This window comes from Brachionichthys hirsutus, chromosome 10 (genome assembly GCF_040956055.1).
Source record: "Brachionichthys hirsutus isolate HB-005 chromosome 10, CSIRO-AGI_Bhir_v1, whole genome shotgun sequence".
Taxonomy (NCBI): domain Eukaryota; kingdom Metazoa; phylum Chordata; class Actinopteri; order Lophiiformes; family Brachionichthyidae; genus Brachionichthys; species Brachionichthys hirsutus.
In genome coordinates this window covers 6,695,073-6,711,994 of record NC_090906.1, presented here as the reverse complement: position 1 = coordinate 6,711,994, position 16,922 = coordinate 6,695,073, and the positions used below count along the sequence as shown (strand labels likewise).

General features: G+C 44.1%; 1 protein-coding gene across 1 annotated transcript; it reads left to right on the top strand.

Annotated features, from left to right (window-relative positions):
* Positions 1 to 2,903: 2,903 nt before the first annotated feature.
* On the top strand, positions 2,904 to 11,073 carry LOC137900836 (high affinity cationic amino acid transporter 1-like). The gene is made up of 12 exons (XM_068744981.1): positions 2,904 to 3,090; positions 3,186 to 3,368; positions 3,502 to 3,660; positions 3,844 to 4,021; positions 4,144 to 4,277; positions 5,619 to 5,841; positions 6,683 to 6,819; positions 6,994 to 7,096; positions 7,200 to 7,405; positions 7,547 to 7,698; positions 7,824 to 7,932; positions 8,336 to 11,073. Exons 1-12 carry the CDS (start codon positions 2,904 to 2,906, stop codon positions 8,518 to 8,520), a joined length of 1,956 nt encoding a protein of 651 aa, XP_068601082.1. The 3' UTR covers positions 8,521 to 11,073.
* The last annotated feature ends 5,849 nt before the right edge of the window (positions 11,074 to 16,922 follow it).

Genomic DNA, 16,922 nt, shown 5'->3' with positions numbered 1-16,922 from the left:
GCGACCCGCTCCATGCGCTCCGCATAGGAAACGCGTCACGCAAGGTACGGCGCGTTAGCTCGAGCTGCGTGCGTGCGTGCGCTGCACGCGGTTACGCAATAGCAGAGCTTCTATTTACTCCGCGTGGCTGTGTTCAACGTGCGCGAAGTTAAATGGCTGCGAGCGCGTCCACTTTTCGTGTGCCATACGGTCGCTTCTCCCGCGCCCGTTATTACGCGCGTTGCAGGATTTCATTCATGGTTCGCATAAAGTCTCGTTGCGTGGTTCTCCGTTCAGGAGCGGAGCTTGTAGTCCGAGAAGAGACTCCTGACTGGGTTGGACAGGAGCTGCTCCCCCCCCCCTCCCCTGGGGCTGTTGCTGCCTGGGAGGCGGGGGGGGGGGGAGTTGGGTGTTTTACGCGTTGGAGTGAAAGTGAAGCGTCCAGTCGTCACGAATTCAGAGGAAGCGGGTGGGGAAAGGACTTCCACAAAGGTATCAGTACCATAACCCCCCCCCCCCCAGAGCCAACTTCAGAAGAGTCCAAGTATCAATGGTTGGAAGCTAAAGGTGCGTGGAGCGTTCCCTCCATCACCTCTGAGCGACGTGGACGCTGCGGTTCAGAGCCATTCCAGGGGTTGAACGTGTCCAATGGTGGGACAGGCCAACACAAACACACCGGAGGACATCTACGGAGGACATCTACTGAACCTTCAGGGTCACTGACACTGGAGACGACGTCCCCTTGTCAGGACATCACGCTGTTTGACGTCAGCGTCGACTCGGGCGTTCTCCAAACGTTGTGTTGCTCCTGCAACGGGTTGAGCTGAAAGAAGCTTGGGTTCATTTCAGTGGTTACAATTTCCGGAGTAAATCCCGCTTGTGAAAACATGGAAACGTAATAATCTTTCTAGCATTCTGCTAAAAACATGCTTGTTTGTCAGTTAAGCATTTGCGAGTGGACGCCATCCTGGAAGTCGCCCAGATTCTCCACACGTTTTAATTTTAATCAGGTTCATGCAATTATGTGAACCTGATATTCCACTAATTGTTACTTTCAGGTACTAAAACGTGCCTGAGGTTGTGTGATGTTGCAACGTGTTGTAGATCAGACTCCATTTATTGTTTCTCTCTATTATAAAAACATTTATCCATGATTCACTTTTAGTCGTTGGGCTTCAGCTACATAGACCCCCCCACCCCCCATTAATTTTGTTCCCCCTCCTCAACCAGGAAATTCCTGGATCTCTTCTTTCATTCGTTCTGAACGACTATACCTCTTTCCTCGTCGTCCAATCCCACCCGCTGGCAGCTGCTGCCTCCGTTCCTCAGTCTCATCTGTCATATGTTGAAACTGACGGCAGCTTGTGTGTCTATTGTCTAAGATACACTCGATAAGAACCCCTAAATCCATGCAGTATCGAACCGTTACTCGTATAAAGGTGATAAAGAATACATTATTTTAGTTTACAGGGACTCAGACAAGCCCGTTACATTTGAATGCACGTATTTGCATGCAGTGGTGGAACCTCGTGGAGAATATTTAGGTGCAAATTCAAGGTATTTTGTGTGGGGGGGGGGGGGGGGATTATATTGCTGCACTGTAAATATTGTACATTATATTAAAACGTTGTGGTTATACATGATGCATCTGGTTATTACCGTACTGGTGAACTCCACTGAGGCTGCGCTCGTTTCTGCATGCTGCTTGGAATAGCCAAGGCATGTGATTCCTCTCTGGGTTCTATTTCAGAGCGGCGTGCGCTCTTCACAGCGGACCGATGAATCGTCCAAAACACCGTTTTATCGCTCCGTCACTCAGACCGCACAATCAGATCGACGAGTGATTGTGTCTGTAGCTGGTTTAAAGTAAGTACTGTGTATACCATATGCGTTTGGCTCATTCTGCCTTTGGAATAGCTTGTGCTCACTTTGGTATTGACCTGGAACATTGACAAAGTATTTCATCATGCAACTTCTTTTTTTTTTTTTTTTTTTTTTTGCGTTTGCTTTGCTTTAAAGTATAATTTGGTATGATGGTTTTTTTTTCTTGAATTAAGGTTTTAATGAACTCTACAGTTGCACCAACCAGAGACGGGGACACAGACTTTCACAAAAGGCTTCTTGATTCTGTTTGCCTTTATGCATGAGGTGTTTTTTTTGTGTGTGTGTGTGCGCTTTATGATGGCATTCAGATATTTGAAAAATTAAGGTTTTAGTTAAAAACTTTCCAGGTTTCACACACGTGATGCACAAGCTGATGTAATAATTGACCCTTCTGCGACACGCCCCCTTTGTGTGAAAGAGCGGATCTGCTCAGGGCTGGAGTCTTCATGTCAGGGTGATTTACGCATGTTCACATTCTTACCTGCTAATAAAACCAGGTGAGGGAGGAGCCGTTTCTCGAGTATCAAGGAGATGCAGCATCCATTCTCCCTCGCTGAAAGAAATAATACTAGTCTCGTTTCTTGCCGCAAGTCAAATACATGTTGTTGCCGTTGAATCTTTGGTGCTGGGTTTGAATTCTCTCCTGTACAGCATCATAAACCTGACATACCATAATGTTGTGCCATGCACCTGTAGTCATTGGTCACATGGATTCTGTTTGGACATGGTTCACGAACGGATGTACGACAGATGCTCAGCGTGTTTGTTTTGTGAACACTGACCTCAAGCACACCGCTCCAACAACGACCCGGTCAAGGTTTAGCCGTTGAGCGTACATTTGACTACCAGAGTTGAAGTCCAACTCATTCCAAGACTGGCAGTAAAACATTCTGGTATGATTTTAAAGGATTGGATTCACCCATAATCTGCTGTCATCTTTACCTCCCATTAGGGTGTCTGTGACCTCTTCCCTTCTCCCTTGTGACCTTGGAACCCTGGTACACCTCCTGCCCATCGTCTCTCCTCCGTGAGGGTGATCCATGGCGCTGAACAAGCTTGCGAGGTTTGGGAAGCAGCTGCTGAGGGTGAAAGTGGTAGACTGTAACTCAGAAAACTCCCATCTGTCCCGATGCCTCAACACGTTTGACCTGGTGGCGCTGGGTGTTGGCAGCACACTGGGCGCTGGTGTCTACGTGCTAGCCGGTGCTGTAGCGCGAGAGAATTCAGGTACGTTGAGTCAATATAAATGTTTATTTTATTTTTTAATTACAAGACAATTCCTAAGGCCTCAAATCAAATGTTATCCTTCACCCCCCCTGTAGGTCCGGCTATCGTTCTGTCTTTCCTGATAGCAGCCTTAGCTTCAGTCTTGGCTGGTCTCTGCTATGCAGAATTTGGAGCCCGGGTTCCCAAGACGGGCTCAGCTTACCTTTACTCCTATGTTACTGTCGGGGAACTCTGGGCCTTCATCACTGGATGGAACCTCATCCTCTCCTACATCATCGGTAAGCACTTTAAAGCACCGTCTTCTTGCTTCTGTGGCTGGAATGGGAAGATGCAAAGAACCGAACCAAGAGCTCGGTGACAAAATTGGAAGGACAAGCAGAACGTGTTGGCTTCAAGTGGTCTCTATTTTAGGTACCTCCAGCGTGGCCCGTGCTTGGAGCGCTACGTTTGATGAGTTGATAGGGAAGCACATAGAGCAGTTCTGCAGAACCTACATGACTATGAGACTGCCGGGCATTTTAGCAGAGTACCCTGACATGTTTGCTGTTCTCATCATAATCATCCTTACAGGTATGCAACTTTTATTTATTTCTTCCTTCCCCTATCTCTACACACATTTAGAAATATAGTGTATCCACAATTACTTTTAAATGTTTTTTTTATTATTATTATATTTGATTTAGTGCACATATTTGCAGTAGATTATCAATTTCAGTACAATTTCATTATCTTTTCTTTGTCTTTATTTTTAAGGTCTGCTGGCATTTGGGGTCAAAGAGTCTGCGATGGTGAACAAGGTTTTTACCTGCATCAACGTTCTAGTTCTGCTGTTCATGGTGATCTCTGGACTCGTCAAAGGTACCTTGAAGAACTGGCAAATAGACCCTGAAGAAATCCTACGTAGTAACTACACCGGTAACTCCAGTCTCAAGTAAGGTCATCCATTTGCATATTATTTAAATGAAATTTGACATTGGATCTGATCTGCAGTGCGTTTCAGATGAGAAGGCTTCAATTGCTCTGAATAATTAGTTCTTTCTTTGCTTTTTGCAGTCTGACAGATCTCCTGCCAGCCAAAGAGCATTTGGGAGAAGGTGGCTTCATGCCATTTGGTATCACGGGAGTCCTTTCAGGAGCTGCTACCTGCTTTTACGCCTTTGTCGGATTTGACTGCATTGCCACTACAGGTCAGTCCTGCATGAACCAACCTCTTTTTTTATTTTTACCACTTGTCAAATCATTTCCCTTGGCTAATGTGTATGTTTAATTTTGGGGTGCAACTTAATCTGGACTTGGAACAATGTCAATCCCACGTCTGTCTATAGTTCCAGGAGGGTTTTTGTTTGTAATCAATGCATTTAGCCTAATTGTGCTCTTGATCGAGGTGAAGGACATGACTGATGTGAAGGGGAACATACCCCCCCAAACAGGTGTGTAAAATATCAGTGATCTGTGCAGATCGATACTTCGGTTATTTCAGGTAATGTAATGTTCGACCAAATGATACGCGAATGGTAGGAACTACTTCTTCTTCCGCCTGGATGAGTGTGTGCTGCGGCGTCTGTTACTCAACTCTGACTGGAGAAATGAAAGAACGGAAAAGGAGCCGCGCGTGGACCTAATTTAGCTCCACAAGCAGCCAAGACTAATATTTGTGGAAAAACGGGAAGGAGTTGTTGCAACACACCTCAAACAATACCACAACCCAGAATACGAGGCGTTTAAGGTGAGCCGCCTAGAGAGGAGGGGTGCGCTGCGTCAGGTGCTGCTGTAGGGCGAAACAAGCGTCCCTCGCTGCGTCAGGTGCTGCTGTAGGACGAAACAAGCGTCTGATGGAGTTTACATTAATGAATATACTGGTAGCTGTAAAATAAGTAATCTATAGTAATAAACTGCATGACTTCAGTTTGGAGTGATACTGTAATATATGCGTCGCTGGGATAATCTAGGATAACGTCACATCTGCAAAAAAGGCTAGATTTAGTCACGCAGGGTTTCCAGAAGTGAATATAATTAATATATAAAATGTAGGCATTGACAATCTTGTGCAATTTTTGTGATATTTAAATATTTTACTGCCAAGTTCAATTTGAGTCACCCAGTATTATAAAAACAACAAAAACAGAGACAAAAGAAAACATGATAATGTTATTATATGCAAAACTCTAAACTATATTCAAGTTACCTTCCTGACTACAACAACTGCAGCCTGCATTCAAGGTAACACTTGCAGGTCTCAGTTTCATGTGACGCACTAAAAACAAAATATTAAAGTATTCCTTCTTTGTACGGCATTTGTTGTCGTAAATAATGTGTCTGAAATTAAAAATGCATTTGGTCATTCCTGCATTCTAAATTGTTTGATAGGTCGAATTGTATTTTGCCACTCAACAGGAATATAAAAAAAAATCTTAAATGAAAAGCTATAAAACTTTGAGGACCAGAAGTGTCAGCACCTACTAAAGTAACGAAGGGAAGGGAAGTTGTACTTTTTTATACACTTTTAACAGAGCCCATCTGCTCCCTAGGCGAAGAGGTGAAGAACCCCCAGAGAGCCATTCCCATCGGCATCGTGTCCTCGCTGCTCATCTGCTTCGTGGCGTACTTTGGCGTTTCTGCCGCGCTCACCCTCATGATGCCGTACTACCTGCTGGACAACAAAAGCCCACTGCCTGCAGCGTTTAAATACGTTGGCTGGGATGGAGCTAAATATGCCGTCGCTGTCGGCTCTCTCTGTGCTCTGTCTACCAGGTGCATACACACACACACACACACACACACATGAACTGGTCTGTCATCAGTTTAAGAACTGTACCCATGTCATATAGTTCCCCATGTGTGATACACATGCATACATTTTTGTGAAGGTTCAGGACCAAGAGGGTTTTTTTTTTAATCTCAGAGGAAACTTGATCCCACAACTAAAAATAAGATCACTGCTAAAAATATTGGACCATGTGATTGCGTACGTGATTGTGCAACTAGAACTCGTGTCGCAGAAGGTCAACCCACACTAGATCTAAATCAACTTTCAGGATTCTGATGGCTCTATAATTGTGGTATTGTTGTACGTACGTCTCTGTTCATGTATGTTGAAAGTATTTTGGGTGTATGTGTTTATGTCGTACGCCCTGTGTGATCTGGGCTATGGCTGACTGTGGGCTGCTAATTAAGTTCATGGCTTAGATCGCCCCCCCCCCCCCCGCAGCAAAACGCCGCTAACTGCAACCCTTACCTCTGGCATAGGGGCAGGTGAGATACTAACACGCGTGTGTTCATTGCCTCCAGCGAGGCGGAGGTTGTGTAATCGCCGGTGTTTTGTCTGTCTGTCTGTCCGCCCATCTGCTTGCAAGATGACTCTAAACGCTCTGGACAGATCTGGATGAAACTTCCAGAAAATGTTGGGGAATCTTACCAGGAATCACGCCCCTGCTGCTCTACATTGCTGATAACCTTGTGTCCTGTTCTCCCACCACAAATCTGTCCTGTCTTTTGCTAATTCTTTCCCCCTGACCCGATTTCCCTTTACTTTTTGATGCTATAATACTGTCCGTTAAATCTCACGTTCTCAACCCCCCCCCCCCCCCCCCAGTCTGTTGGGTTCCATGTTCCCACTACCCCGTGTCATCTTTGCCATGGCCCGAGATGGCCTGCTCTTCTCCTATCTGGCCCGGGTCAGCGAGAGGAAGTCTCCAATAACAGCCACCATGACGGCCGGTGTCATGTCTGGTAAGATAAATATAGGATACATATACGAGGTGGATGGAGGACTTACTTCGAGTCTTCCATTCCTCCTACAAGCTGCACTGACAGCTGGGATGCTGATTAGCGGCTCATGGTGGTTTTTGTGTTGGTTATGCAGTTCTCGCTCGGATTAACTCTATTTCTTCGTGTCCATTAAAGCCGTCATGGCCTTCCTCTTCGACCTGAAGGACCTGGTGGACCTGATGTCTATCGGGACGCTGCTGGCCTACACATTAGTGGCTGCCTGCGTGCTGGTGCTCAGGTCAGTGGACAGATGGCACATGCATCATATTATTGTTGTCAGTTAAATTAAAGTATATCTCATTGCTCATAACACGGACCGATGGCGCACTAACTTGCATCAGGTACCAGCCGGAGCAGCCCAGTCTGGTTTATCAGGTAGCAGATACCCAGGAAGACGCAGAGCTGATTGACAACATTAGCGCCCCCAGCATGGGCATTCTGCCCGGCATGGAGGAGAGGTTCGACTACAAGAACGTCCTGTTTCCAGACCACCCTGAGCCATCCAGGCTGTCGGGCTTCACCGTCAACATCTGTGTCTCTATCATGGGTAGGTGATCGTTATGGTGGCTGTATATTATACACACTGCGTGAGAACTTCAGGGAAGCATCCAGACGAGTGTTTTGTGAGTCCCTGAGTGTTTCTTTGTGCACAGGCACACATTAAAATAATGAGCATGCATTTCTGCAGGGGTGTTGATCCTGGCATTCAGTATCCTGGCGGTGCACGGAGGCATAGCGGTGTGGAATGTCATAGCGCTCACCATCATTGCCGTGATATGTTTTCTGCTCACCTTTATCATCTGGAGACAACCTGAGAGCAAGACAAAACTGTCCTTCAAGGTTTGATTCCAGAAACTCCGCCTGTCCGGGACAATTTAAAGCAGTTTTTTCGGGGCAACACCCGTGACCCTTTGCTATTATCTGAAGCCCACCATAATTACCTTCTGTTATATTTCATTCTTTAGGTTCCGCTGCTGCCCTTTATTCCCGTGGTCAGCATGTTTGTCAACGTTTACCTCATGATGCAGCTGGACAGAGGTACTTGGATACGCTTTTGTATCTGGATGGTTATAGGTACGTGGTCTTTGTTTCTATCATCATGAATGGTTTTGGTTTAAATTCATTATCAAATTGTAGATTTTATATTGGTAACTAAGGATCAGGATGTCTCTTGATCAAGAAAAAAATCAAAGAGCCCATTTGACCTTTGACAAATTGAATGTCAGTTTTTTTTTTTAAGATCATGGCATTTGGAAGTTTAGAGAAGCCGCCATTTAAACTTTGTGTTTTTTCACAGTGTTTGCGGTACGTCAGTTTTACCAAAGTACCGTAATTCTAAATTCAATCAAGTCTCTTGGGGTTTTATTTTCATATTGGCTCAAAAAGATCAAAGACATTTCACCTCTTACCCAAGAAGCTTCTTCAGCCAAAAACACCTTCCATAAACTGATGATTTGTCTCGGTTTTGCTTTCTCAGGGTTTGTGATCTACTTCGGTTACGGCATCCATCACAGCGCTGAAGCAAACGTGGCTCGCTCCTCTCCGGAAACGGAGATGAACAGCTTCGAGCGTGAGCGCGAGTCGGAGGCCACGTCGCCGGAGAAGGAGGCCTTTCTGCACTACGACATCAACAACGTGGAAGAGGACGATGGAGATTTGTAGGAAGCGTTAGAACTTGCTGCTTGCCTGTCTGAGTGTTTTCGGCTGAACAGCTTCCAGTCCCTCACTGGTATTAATCTCTTCCTGGGAAAGTAATCAAAAACATAACTCTGCCCTTGAAAAACCCGTTATTCCCGCAGGGTAGACTTATGCAAGCCAGAATTGACATTAGTCCATTATTTTCTCAGAAGCTTGCTGCCCTTTTTTTGGCTGCCTGAAGCTTGGGCTGCTCGTAGGCTCTCTGGTCTAAGGGCTCGTTTTGCAGACAGGAAGCACGTTGGTGTTTCGGGGAGATTCAGACGAGCACTTGTTTCTCCTTACGCTGGTTCATAGCTACTTCTAAAGGGACTGTCTTGGTTGCAATCCCGGCGGCTTGCCCATGTGCACTTTGTCTGGTACGCACTAACGTTACACTTGCCACCTCTAATGTCTTGCATGCTGACTTCCTGCTCTGACAGTCCTCCCTGACAAGTGAGAGCGTTGCAATGTGAACAGCAATGCAAATAATATATAGAATTTCCCTCCTTCACTGGCAGAAACGAATGATCAGACCAAAGCTGTAGCATTCAGTCTGTTTGAGGCCAATGCAAGGCACCATTTTTTTTAAAAATATATATATATTGTGTAATTTTATCCTGGCATCATTTGAGGATTATTCAATATCACTTTGTGGACAACAAGTGGATGTTTTAGGAAAACAAGACTGATTGCAAAGCCATGGATTTGGCTTATTTTATGATGCAGAATCCTTTCTCCTTCTGGAGAGTTCCTTTCTCTGGAAAAACGCATGCAAAGCCTGACATGAACTAAATCTTATCAGGAATATTTGAAAGTGTCGGTTTGTCATCCTCTTTGCAGTGTTATTAATTACTCTTATGTGGAGGACATATTTTTAACCCTTGGTAAATATATGTAATTTGATGCAGGAGTATCAGGTGAAGTCGGTCGAAGTTGCTGGATGTCTGTTCGTGCCATTTACATTTGGATAATGCTTTTTTTCACAGTGCTGGCTGCTGTGTCGTTTAGCGTCTTTAGCTAAAAGCATTTTAGTCTCTCTTTTCACAATCTAAATAAAATCCTGGTCAAAAAATGTTTCCTTCATGTTCAATGAATTTGTCATTTCACTTCTGTTTTTTTGTGTTTAATCGTGTCTTGTGATTTTATTACCCTCCATTCTAAAATGCAGTTGATTCCAATGTCTTACTTAATGTTAAGTCAAGTACTAAAAATAAGGATTTTACCCCATCTTTTCACAAACCTGAAAATGTTAATCGCCCCCTTCCAGTTTTGCATTGCACACTATATTGCCTGCCTGTGCCTGTGCATGATGGGTACCCGTCTGAAACTGGGTGCATGTGGCGTCCGCTGCTGGCCATGTTCTTCTGCTCTAAATTGGGCCTCTGAGAATAGCCATCAGCAATGATGAGTTATATTTGCTGATGCTCCAGAGTCTAAGGGGCCCCCATATAAGTGTCTATTAAACAATGGTTATATTTCTTCTCGGCTGTGACTTGCGGCTATTTGTGTATCTCTTTGTTGTAAAATGTGCCACCAAATATCAAACACGTGATTATCTGTTTGACGTTTTTTTTGCTGTGACTTGACTCATTCAGAAACGTCCCCCCACGGCAAAGTACTGATAAAGATACGTATACCTCTATAAGTGATGACGGAGAAATGATTGCTTGTACAAGTTCAAGTACTTTGTTGTTTCGCTGCATGTTATAGGTCTGATGCTTTGGACATGAGTTAACAAAAAAAGTATTGTTCAAAATTTTCATTGACAAATTAGGAATAATATTTGTTTCTTTAGAAGGAGAATTTGAGACATGTTTTCACATTTTTCTGGCTGACATATGTGGGACAGTGAATGTCGTGTTCAGCTGTTGGTAGTCTGTGCCAAACTATTAAATACAACCAAACTGAACCTTTCAATGCATTCACAGTTTACAGCAAATGGAAGAAATGTACATTCAAGATTGTATATGAGATGTAGTTTATTATTTCTTGCAGTAAATTATTTGTAAATTGGGGGGACTGCATTTCTAATGTCGCCGTGTTTGTGTCTTATTGTGGTTCACATGTTTCAGTGTACGGTAATGAAAACTTCATCCTCACTGTTGGATGGTGCGATGCCTCGCCTGACTCACTTTAAAGTGCACTTATCATGGCTCTATTACGCACCATTGTGACAAAGCTACCTTTATTCAGGTTGATTAGTGCAGCCTTTCACGATGATAAGTTTATGCGACGTTTGCGTTGCTGTTTCATGTATTTTATCAGCATACCAAATATGCAACTTCCCAAATTTGCGTACTTGCTGAGGAATGGTGCTGAATTTTTATACAAAACAGTCAACATTCAAATTCAGAAAGTATCTTTCTCTTTTGAAACTTTGTTGATTGCAAATCTGCAGTTTCAGAATGAAAGCGCACGAAGATGACGTTTACTCAGTCGTCATGTTTTATGTCTTTGTCAGTTGTGAATATTCACGTCTGTCTTTTTCTCCATTAGATTTTGGTCTTTCAAATCAATACAAAGGGATGTTTGAAAATCTGTCTCGTGTTATAATTTGTCTTACATTCATGTCAAACCGGAGCATCTACTTCTGAAACAACTACAGAAATAGCACACCTGCATTAAACTGCCTTTCCTTCAACCTGTCACGTTACTAGACTTTATCCATCACCGGCGTTGATGACGTACACCTGTGACAGAATAAGGCTTCCATGACGACTCTTTTGCGCCACCTGTTGGTAGCATTAGAAACACGGACAGTGGGACTGAAATCGATTGCTACATTAATAAATGTATTTTCTTTCTTTCAAACAAAAGCCTGACACAAAGTATTTTACGTTATAGTATCAACGAGTAGGATAAACCCGTGACGCGCCAGGCGGATAAAGCGCGCATTAACTTATTTGGGTTTGTTTGTCCTGTTTTTCCGCGTGTTTCAGCCACACGTGGTGTTTCTTGTCGGCTGTGACGTCACGACAGCCTGATTCGACCGGTGCGTCCGTTTTACGCAGCGCAGACGCGCAGTTTCCCTGAAATCATCCGGCAGAGAGCGCAAATGTGTTGCGAGCTGCAGCCCAGCGCGCTCCGCCAGGTGTCGGCTCAGCCTCAGCACCACTCCTCCTCCTCCTCCTCCTCCTCCTCCTCCTGCTCCTGCTGCTCCTCCGATCCGCAGCATCTTTCTCTCGCCTTGCACTGTTTCTGTCAGGGGAGTGAAGGAGGAGAGACGCGCTTTCGTTTTTGGGAACTCCCGCATTTTGACCAACGTTATTAAATCTGGAGGTAAGTCCCATCGCTGAGGGGGAAATCTTCCCAGATACTCTCAGCACGTGACGCGCGTAATTTTATTTATCTTAGATGAATGATTTATCTAATTTATTTATTTATGTTGCTTAAAGCTCAACGTGGATCCGGTAACCCTTCGCAGGATAACGGAACCCGAATCACGTGAGCTGCTGCTCCGGTCGTCCCGTAAAGGCACGCGTGAGGTCGGTGCGTGGATGGAGCGGGTCATGTCTCCGTGGGAGATGTTAACGATCACGCAGATTATCCAGGATTTGCACCATGACTCCAGCAATGATCCACTGCTCTGAGGAGTGGATGCACTTCTGCACTTCAACAATTGTTGTGCTTTATTTAAAAAATGTGTTCTTAATAGGAGTTATAAGTAGTTTGTGCTCTAATAATCTCTGGCACGTGACTAAAAGCAGCAACTTTTTCTTTTCTTTTTAAGTTACAGTTGTGTTATAGTGCAATTACACAGAATTAGACTGCATGGAGGGGTGTTTTTGAAACTACAATAACGACATGTTATAATTAGGCACCGTTCACTTTATACTTTAACAGGGAGGTTGTAATAATTATTGGCAAAATAACAGAATTATTTTAGTCATTTGCACTGAGTTGCAATTACTTTAGCCCCAGCCTCGCCTTCAAGCCTGGAGGAAAGCTGCAGGTCATGATAGAGCAAATAAAAATGAGCAGAGATAGAGAGAGAGAGAGTGTGTGTGTGTCTTTCACACTCTGCTGCCTCTTGTGTCTGATGGTGACGTTGCCCTTGACACTGTGGGAGTCACTTTTCCTGTCTTTGCTTTGCTTAGTTTACTTGTGTAGACGATGTAAGTGAGATTAGACTCCGTACTGACGTGTTCACGATACATGTGGGTTGTGCCGTATTTGCATTAATTCATTGGAACTGTCTCCTGTCGTTATTGATCATATCGGAGACATCCAACATTCATGCATCTTCAAACCCATTTTGTAAAGTCTCGCCAGCGGCTCCTGCGGGTCTACGTTGAGGGTGGCCCTGCATCGAAGCAGGGCAGCAGAGCCAGTGGGCCTTTGTAACTGCACTGCCTGCTGAAGCTGCTGTTTCAGATGCTGAATGTGTGGTTGATTCATCACATCTGACCTCTGCAATATCTGTACACCAATCAATTTAGCTGACCACTGCAGGAAAAATCACCAGCATGTGTGTTTGAGCTGCTTAAGTGTGTGTGTTTATATGCAGGTAAGACAGTTTGGCACTGAATCCGTAGGTGCAGTGCTCTGTTGCAACCTTGAAGGTCATTTTACAGGCCAGAATAGAGGAGAACAAGGACAAGGAAGGGGAGAATTTGGATTATAAGTGAAGTGAAGGGGGGGGGGGGGGGGGGGTAATGTTCTTATGTCTCCGAGTTTCATTTGAAGGAGTTTATTTCCAAGGGTTTCTTTTTATTTCCTTTGATATTGTGTCTGCCTGTGCAGCGAGAAAAGAGAATGGCTCTAATAGGAGGAGGCTGCAGTTATTTCACTCTCACCTGTGTAGTTATAGTCCTCATAGCTTGTTTCTTTTTTTTCTCAGGATGAGATGTGTTTGCTAGTGTTGGTGTTCGCGGTTGTCTCGCGACCTTTGTCTCAGGAGTGCTGTTGTCCTGTTTTTAAGACACTAATTAGGTGAAGAGGTGTTGTTTGCATTTATGACAGTCACTGATCCAGTTTTGTAAGGGTCGTTCTGTTTTGTTTCTGTTATTTTCTTTGAAAAAATGTGATGAACTAAATGGGGAAACCATTTAGTTCATCACATTTTTATTTATTTATTTTGCTTTATCACATCTCAAAATCTTACCGAGCACTCCCCCCCCCCGTCCTCACATGAGCTGGGTCGTAACTCGGAGTCTTATGTGCATGTCTGTAAATGAAGAATAAAACACATGCATACGCGCGTCCTCAGTTCCACACTGTCTTTTGTCTACAAGGTGGCGATGAGCTTGTCGTAGCTCCACCCCTGCAGTCACAGGGTGAACAGAAAGGCCCGCCCCCTTGGAATCACACATTAACACACAACTACACACGCACATACACTCCTCTCTGTCCCGTTGGGAGTAAACATAGAAGATCTTTTTCCTCGAGTGTGTCAGTGTGTTTCTCCATTTTGGGAACATGCGCTGTCAGTTTGAGGGAAAAGCATTTTTTTTTAGCTTAAGGTCATTTCAAGATGGATTGGTGACCAAGCAGCGACTGTCATAAGCAGATTTATGCTGCTCTGCATGAACTCAAGTGTGCAGAGACAGACCTTTGCTTTACTTGACTATAAAAGAGTCTACATACATTTTTCATGACACATAACACTGCGTTGCTACGCTGTTTTCAAGCCTTGTTCATTTTCCACACAAAAAATACTCAGAGAATAGCAGTAGCACGTGTGAATCCTTAAACAGTGGAGCGTTCCTTTTCCCTGTCCCACAATGCCTTGACCCAGTCACCGCTCTCAGCATCCCTAATCGAAGGTGTGAAAACAGTCTTTCTGTATTGTTTTCCTTTTTGTAGGCTTATTATAGCCATCCCGAACTGCTCAACTCTCCATTCCTTGTTCACCTCTCCCTGAGCCTTTGCAAGTCATCCCTCCCCCACACTCATGGGGTTTGCCTCTTGTGCATTACACATGCATACACACTCCAACACATTACAATACTAACTAGAATCCTCCAGATCCATTCTCCTCCCTCTGCACCATTATTTATATATTCTCTAATGCACTACTTTAATGTGACTCAGTCCATCGACGTCACATTCAGCTTTTCTTTTGTCCGAATTGTTTTCACCTTCGCTAGCTTTATGTCTGTCTGTCTGTGTGTGTGTGTGTGTTTGTGTTACATGAATAAAGCGCACACACTTTCTCATGGGGAATTGTTTCATCTACAGCTGCTGTGCATTTCTAGTGAACTCATCTGTCTTCCTACCTGTCCCCCTCTTTGTCCCCTCACACAGTCTTACCCACCAGCCATGCAAGAGTTAACCTTTTTCTCTGCGACAGGAGTGAGGGTAGTGGGTGGAGGGGCTTTGCTGGTAACAATGCAGTGCAACCAGCACGGACAGACACCCATTTCCCCCTCTTTTTCCTTCATGCCACCCCCGTCTGGATCGGTGTCAGTGTGTGTGTTTCAGCTGCAGGCCTCTGACATCTTCCATACTGTTAGTAGCGTGTGTATTATTTTCTAATCACTCTCATGTTGCCATCGGTTCTTCCTTTTTTTTTCATTCCCAATTTATCTTCCCACTCCTGCTGTTATCTCTTTGTTTCTTTTATTTCCTGCACATTTGTCTCGGCTTGGTCCGTCTCAGCCTTCCTCGTGGGCTGCGGAGCACAGCAGAGAAAAACAGCAAAGAAAGACCGTCTCTGACTGATTAGATTCATTCCCAGTATATGGAAAATGTCATCAGCAGATGTGTTTCCCATGATGGAAGGATTCCTTCAAGCTCTCTTTCTCTCTCTCTCTCTCTCTCTCTCTCTCTCTCTCTCTCTCTCCCTCTCTCTCTTTGTTTCTGCTCCAACAGCTTTTAGCTGCTCTTTGTGTTGGTGTGTGAGCAGGTAGCGCTCTTCTCATGTTAGTGCAACTTTCAACATAGATGCTTAAAGTATGACGCTTTTATTTCCAATCAAATTGCCTGGTTTCTTTTTTTTTTTTTTTAAACAAAGAGACAAACCTTTGCTGGGTGGATGTTTAAACACATGCATCCATTCTTCATTCAGCTTTGGATAACAATAAATCCTGTTATTTCCAATTGGTTATTTTTGCACCATTAGCATGTAGTAAATGCCTACTGTTTGCAATAAGGGAAAAGAAATCAGCTTTTATTGCAGATGATCGGATTTTCTCATTCTCCTTATTCGGTTATCTATGATCACCCATCCTGACTCGAGTTCCTGCAGAAATCCTGTTACAGTTCCCACTGCAATATAGAATGACTCCCCCTGGGCTACAAAAAAGGGCTTCTGACTGTGTGTATGTGGGAGAGAGGTCAAAGAGACAGAGTGAAAGGATTATTTGTACAGACGCATTATGCTGATGCACCAACAATAAAGATGACAATTGGATTGATCACTTCACCCTGCCCTTATTAACTCCATATTATTAAGGTGGAAGAAGCACCGGAGACAATGCTCAATGGAAAGTAGAAGCTGCACTGTGTTCAATTCAGGGAAGGCCGAAGACAAGAACAGAAGGGCAATCAAGCAACTTGAACTATTCCTGGATGGATATCTCCGTTTTGCTTCGCTGTTCTCGGTGGTGTTAATTCATTTGCAGTGCATATTGATTTCATGCTCGGTTCACAAAATGGGAGTGCAATTTAGTGAATCATCACTTGTGTAATTCTGTCTACAGGTTGTCTCTTCTGTGAAAATGGAGCTTTTTACGCTGCTATTTTTGTTCATGTCGTGCAGGAAAACAAAAGATGGGACGAGAAGAAATGGATGACTAAAGCTTGGCCTTTTTTTTAAAATAGATTTTCTCACTGAGCTTGACGATTGTGTGTGAATACAATACAAATTGTCTGTGTGAGCATTAGCAGGTTCATTTGCCGTACAGAAATCTGAGATGTATTCACAACTTCACACTTTCACACGTATATTTTAGCACAATTTGGCCTCGGGAATTTGTAGCAGGACAAAATCGGGAACATGTACAAGGACATGCAGGAATGATGTCATTAGAGACTAATTACATGTGTGCAAAGACACAGCATGCATTCTATTAGAGTGTGTTCATCTTAACTGGCACACTGCATATCCTGCACTAAATCTTAATACGCTGTGTGCTCAATCACAAGAGTTATAAATTATAGTTACGCACAAGTCAGCGCTCCGGCCATTTGTTTCTGTTTTGGTGTGCCGGAATTCACACCTCTACAGAAATGTGTGTGTGTGAGCAAGAGAGAGAGAGGGCGAGAATGAGAGAGAGAGTTCCCCTGGGACCAGAGAGCTATAAAATCTGTCTGGGGGGAGGAGAGGAATAAAGCAAAGTGCCAAAGACAAATGGCTTCTGTAATAGCCATATGTGCCGACAACAAAGGCATGGAGAGAAGGAGTCTGCTCGTGTGTTGACTGTGTGTGTGTGTGTGTGTGTGCC

Excerpts from the sequence above, each read along its gene's own strand:
- LOC137900836 (XM_068744981.1), top strand. The coding sequence starts at position 2,904 with ATGGCGCTGAACAAGCTTGCGAGGTTTGGGAAGCAGCTGCTGAGGGTG. Across the intron at positions 3,661-3,843 it reads CATCATAATCATCCTTACAG|GTCTGCTGGCATTTGGGGTC; the intron begins GTATGCAACTTT and ends TTTATTTTTAAG. Across the intron at positions 4,278-5,618 it reads TGACTGCATTGCCACTACAG|GCGAAGAGGTGAAGAACCCC; the intron begins GTCAGTCCTGCA and ends TCTGCTCCCTAG.